Source organism: Stigmatopora argus, chromosome 18, assembly GCF_051989625.1.
Source record: "Stigmatopora argus isolate UIUO_Sarg chromosome 18, RoL_Sarg_1.0, whole genome shotgun sequence".
Classification (NCBI taxonomy): Eukaryota; Metazoa; Chordata; class Actinopteri; order Syngnathiformes; family Syngnathidae; genus Stigmatopora; species Stigmatopora argus.
This window is the reverse complement of record NC_135404.1, coordinates 14,574,745-14,580,744: the sequence shown is the minus strand read 5'-3', so window position 1 is coordinate 14,580,744 and position 6,000 is coordinate 14,574,745. Positions and strand designations below refer to the sequence as shown.

At 41.0% G+C, this 6,000-nt stretch overlaps 1 protein-coding gene across 2 annotated transcripts in view; it reads right to left on the bottom strand.

The window, feature by feature from the left end:
• Nucleotides 1-1,457: 1,457 nt before the first annotated feature.
• The window catches only part of LOC144092755 (transformation/transcription domain-associated protein-like), a 78,613-nt gene continuing 74,070 nt past the window's right edge, over nt 1,458-6,000 (bottom strand). For both annotated transcript variants that reach the window (XM_077625826.1, XM_077625827.1), the window contains 2 exons: nt 5,625-5,819; nt 1,458-2,343 (listed from right to left, as the gene is read on the bottom strand). In XM_077625826.1, the coding sequence (XP_077481952.1) occupies nt 2,059-2,343; nt 5,625-5,819 (480 nt within the window). In that variant the 3' untranslated portion in view covers nt 1,458-2,058. The remainder of the gene's footprint in view (nt 2,344-5,624; nt 5,820-6,000) is intronic.

Here is a 6,000-nt window from a genome sequence, read left to right as displayed (position 1 = left end):
TACGAAAAGGAATACAATCATTAACGATATAAAAAAACAAGTTGGAACATTACTGGTTTTCAAAGAATTGGATGTCAATTGCCATAAATAGCACACAATTAGTTATAAAAACAAACAAAAAAATCAAGGCCTGTAATCAGTTGTGCATTTCTGCTATTAATTATTTTAATTTCATGAATTTAGTTGAACTGAGTTGTATTCATTTATAATTAGTACAAAAAAGAACATAAAATAATGATTGTATAGTTTAAGATACGACTATGTATAGTCACAGTGACATAGCTTAACATATGTTAGATACATTGAAATAATTGAATCGAACGATCGCTAAAACAGAACATAAAATAATGATTGAATAGTTTAAGATAAGACTACGTATAGTCAGTGACATAGCTTAACATACGTTAAATACATTTAAAATAATTGAATCGAACGATTGCTAAAACAGAACATAAAATAACGATAAGAATAGTTTAAAATACGACTACCTATAGTCACAGTGACATAGCTTAACATACGTTAGATACATTGAAATAATTGAATCGAACGATCGCTAAAACAGAACATAAAATAATAATTGAATAGTTTAAGATACGACTACCTATAGTCACAGTGACATAGCTTAACATATGTTAGATACATTGAAATAATTGAATCGAACGATTGCTAAAACAGAACATAAAATAAGGATTGAATAGTTTAAGATACGACTACGTATAGTCACAGTGACATAGCTTAACATAGGTTAGATACATTGAAATAATTGAATCAAACGATCACTGCCATCCCTGCCAGGCAAAATTTCTTGGCCCCACCACTTGCCAGTAAAATGCTAGATTGGAGTGTAATGACCCCCGACCCCCCTTTTCATCGACAAATTCCGGCAACCTGAGTGTACGTTATCACTTTTCCCAAAATTCCATCGTGTATTTTGCCGCGCTTCCTCACGTGGACGTTAGCGCGCCTGCGAAAAGATGCCACCGCGCCGTTGGAGATCCAAGTTTCCTCCGTGCGAGTCAAGCGAGGACGGCCCGTCGAGAGATCTAAAGCCGACCATTCATCAAGCAGCGGGGGAGGAGCCAAAAACAGCTAGACGCGCGTGGTCCATCTCCGAGCGGTGGGGAAGTAACGTCCCCGAGGTTACGGCACCCCGACGCCTCTCCGTAATTGCCGAGGGACGAAAATCCGCTTCCTGAATGTCGGGGTGGCGCCGATCGGCGTGCAGTCATTTCGCGGCGTGAGTTACGAGCGCAATAACATCCAGGAACGCGTCCTTCAGGGCGAACGTGACGGCGAGGCGGGCGCAGATGGCCGTTACCGCCCGTCGTTGTCGTTTGGTAAGCGACTTGGAGAAAAACTAATTGCAAGTTTTTTATGGCGCAGTTGAGAGTTTTGAGGAAAAGACTGGTTTGAAATAGAGCAATTTATTCAAACTAAGTCAATGTCTATGTACAAACAAGAAGGGATAAAAATGAACAAGTATTGTAAGGACAAAAAAAAACAAAAAACTTCAACATTGAAACTGTTGAAAAACAGCAGTGAATACAAAAGCTTCCCAACTTTTGTTTTGTTTCAAATCATCGTATTCATAATACAACAAACATATTGAACTTAATAAATACAATTGGAGTCAGCGTAGAAAATCTTTTTTTTTTCTTTGATAATGTAGCTGTTCACGGAAAAGCAACGATTGCGTGTGTATTGTTGCAGACCAAAATTTAAGACATAAAAAAAATAAAAATAAAATAAGTTTGTTTTGGACTGAACAGCAACAATACACCGTTTTATCCCCATGAGTCGAATAACACGAGAATAATAATAATAACAATCCCACTCCGTTCATTTTTTTACAGCCAATAGCGCAACATAGCTAAACTATTAGCCAATAAAATGCCTCGTGATATTGTGTCGAAATATCATACACTAGCGAGAAAGAGATAAACAAAAAAAACAAAGTATTTACAATAGAGTCAGACTACAAATGTGCTGACTTACCTGGAAAAACAGGTACTGTCCGTGGTCCTGAAAATGTGAGAAATTCAAAAGCGCTTTCCTCCTTTAAAGCCACGGATGCCACGCGGGGTCCATGCGGCACAAATTGTCCAGGCTGTTGGCGGCGGCCACCAACGTGTTGACTTTGCTCTCGCCGCCCTCGAACTGCGCCAGATTGTGCAGGCGGGTCATGATGGCGGTGACGGCCTTCTGGACCAGCGAGACCAGCTGCTGGGAGTCCATGTTCTCCGGCTGGCCGGCCGGAGACAGCGGCATGGACGTGTCCTCCTGAGTCTTCTTGTGCCAGGCGATGATTTCGTCGCGAAGGACCGCCTTCAGGATGCCGTCCACCTGCCGCCGAGAGAGAAACATTTTTTTCAGGATGAGGGATGGAGGATTAAGTGGCGGGTTGCGTTGTCAAAGAATTTCTCAGGACTGATTCGGTTAGTTCTGCTGCGCCACCTTGGGAAGCAATCGCCGTGGAAACGCATTCTGCTGAGGAAATTGCTTTAGCGCTGTTAGTTTTGAATGGCGTCGTCTCGAGATGGCGTGTACCGAGAGACGGCCTTCGCAAAGTAGAAGGCCGCAAAATACTCCGGTGGCTTGTTCTTAGCCATTTGTGGTCTGAGCCGTTTCTTGATCCTGTTTAGAAGAGCCGTGATCCAGTTTTTGACACAAGACGGCACATTTTTTCCACAGGTACCGTATTTTCTCGCATATTGGCTGCCTCCACGTATAAGCCGTAGCCTTAAAATTGCCTTAAAAATCATTGAATTTTACGATTTCTCTCGTGTAAGGTTCACAATTTTCACCTTCAAATTCATGGTTTTAATAGGGAGTACAAATGTGATACTTTAAAGGGAAAATCTTAAGAAAAATCATCGCACGTGGTATTTCTGAGATACTGTAAAAAAAAATCGATTGCTGGAGTTCACATTCCTATTGGGTGCACGTAGACAAATTCAAAAAGGAAGTCATGTGAGCAGTACAAGCAAGAAGTGTGTCCGTAGCGGTTTAGTTTGTCATCCCTAGGTAAGATGGCGGCACCCTGAGCGAGCAATTGCATGCACAAGTAAGTCAGTTTTGTCATGTTTTATGCAAAATACGTTTTTTTTTCTTGAATGTCATTCATAGACGTCAAAATAAATTTTGTGTAGCGTTTTATCTGCTCATCTTTTCTCTATTTTGAAATAAATGACCGTATCAGCCGCATTCTCTTGCGTTATGGCGTTTCTTTTCACATTGCAGTTTCGAACATGTCTAATTTGTGCGCATATAAGCCGTACCCTCGTTATTTTTTGATGCGGCTTATATGCGAGAAAATACGTTAGGCGTCTTAAGCTTCAAAGGTGATATTAACTACCACAGCAAGCGACTTTAAAATGGTAGCAGACCCAATTTTGGATGCAAAACCATCCAAAAAGTGACAGAAAATACTGAACAATGAAATTTTGCTTTGGCCACACCCACAAAATAAAATAAGTGACAAGCTACAGTTTTTTTTGCTCGCTCTCCATCATTGGCTATTCTCGTGACCATTCTTTCATTCTACCGACGTGTACTCGCAAGCTAGCACATCACTAGAAAGTTAGACGTGAGCATCGATTCTGGTTGTGACATCACAACCAGAATTCTTGGGAATGGTGGTAATTGGCTGATACATTGTTTTGCCATTTGAACGCCAAATGTGTTTTCCACACGTGACAAAAGTGCGTTGATTTTTTTGATAGCAGCTTCAAGGCTGTAATTTCCGCCACGGGGGAAGCGACAAAGTCAAATTGCTTTGTATTTGCATCACGCCGAGATAATCACAGTGTTTTATTCTGTTAAGCAAAAGCTTTGAATACTGATGAGTGGGATCTGTATTTTTACAAATATGGCGTCTTGTCGGAAAAGGTTGTGACTTAAAAAAAACGGAAAAATCTTTAAATTATCATTTTGAGTTTGACAGAAAATAAGTGAATGTCGCATACCTGTCAACCTCTGCCGATAACTGCCCTTATAAATGATCATTGATTCCCCTTACAAACCCCCAAAAAAACCTTACAAACACAGTACGACTCGTACGGTGTTTGTAAGGTTTTTTGGGGGTTTGTAAGGGGAATCAATGATCATTTATAAGGTCAGTTATCGGCAGAGGTTGACAGGTATGATATCGTAGTAACTTTCTTGGGTCAACTGCACTCAAATATTTGTCTAGGGCACATGTGTCAGACTTGGGTTGGTTCGCGGGCCGCGTTAACGTCAACTCGATTTCATGTGGGCCGGACCATTTTAGATGTAATTTTTTTTATAAATGGATTAAAAGAACTGCATTAAAATCCCTGAATATTCAGTTTTTTATAGATCTAAAACAATGTTTATTAGAGCTTATATTTTTAGGTTTTACAAAATGATTAAACTAAAAACAGAAAAAATTGATTAAAAAATGACAATTATTGATTAAATAGGGGGAAAATCAGGAAATTGAATATACATCTATACTCTTCATTTTAATTTGATCCTAAAACAGAAAGTCGGCACTCATGATTTACTTTCCCGGGCCATACAAAATGATGTGGCGGGCCAGATTTGGCCCCCCGGGCCGCCACTTTGACACGTGCGCTAGGGCATAAACGATTTTAGGCTTAACTGTAAGCGCGCCACATTGTTGACAATTTAAGATTGTGAGCCATTTTTTTTTTTTAAAAGCGTCCCGGTTTATCTCAAAGTCATCATTATGCGTCTCGGAATGCTGTTTACACGGGAACGATCCGCCAATCTGGAAGGAACCGTTTTCCTTGGCTGACGGTTTCTATCAAGTCGGTGTCAAGCAAACATAAAGCAGACTTCAATTTGGGGTACACCACTTTCCTTAGTGGGGAGAAACTATGTGCGGCGTTAGCAGCTCGTTATGTTGACAAAGACTCGGAATACAAAACCGGCAAAAAACGCGATCATCAACCTCGCTGGGTTTGCTAAAGTTTGTTCATCTGGCCGGTTTATTCCGTATAAATGTGCTTTTCCACGGAGACCAGTGTACCCCTTTTTTTTCGTACATTTGCTTTCTCCCCTCGCCGATTGTACCAAATACTCCGTCGTTAACACCCCGCTGCGTTATGTGGACTGAAACGCAGCCTGCAGCTTTTTCATTGCGCTCCCTTTGTTTAAAAAGGAACATTTTGCAACGCCGTATAAAAGAAGTGAGACACTTTTAATGGCTAGGACTAAAAAGTGAACACCTGCATTTTATCTGGCATCTTCAAAAAAAACGTTCTAATCGTCGGCTTTGTCATGGTCTGTTTAATAATCGGTGTGAAAGAATAACAATAATAAAAAAAGACTCATTAATTATAAAAAAATCCTGCCACACTTTTTGCCTACCTGGTTTAGGTGAAAATAAATGGATAAACAAAAAAAACGGAGCGTTAAATGGCTCTCAAAGGCCGAAACCGTAATAAAAAGATGTCTGATCTTATAGTCTCGGTAAATGGATGCAATTAACCGACATTAAAATAAGATATTTTAGAACTCACTGATACCAATGCGAGTATTTAAGTACAATATCGGTGTCCCTTGGGAACCCAGAAACATGTAAGGACTACAGAAAGCGGCATTCGCAAAGACGATTTGGACCCGTGACCAAACGCTACCTTAAAGTTGGGCTGTGCAAAGCAACGCGCCACGGCGATCATGGAAGCGGTGAGCGGGCCGGAAACGCCGATAGTGGTCAGGAACTCCGAGATGTTTGGCGTCAGCCGGAAAGGAACCGGTCGGTTGGCGTCCAGGTCGCCCGTGGCATCGTTGATGTCGAAGCGGAAGTAGGAGACGTTGAGCTTGCCGGTGTCCTGAAAGCGTAAGACGGCAGACAAGGGGTATGTTACCCTACCAAAGATGGATGCTATTGAATTGCGTTAACCTACAACAAGGGTGTCAGACTCGGGTTGGTTCGCGGGCTTGATTTCATGCGGGCCGGACCATTTTAGATATGATATTTAGATTTTTTTTAATAAATGAATTAAAAGAACT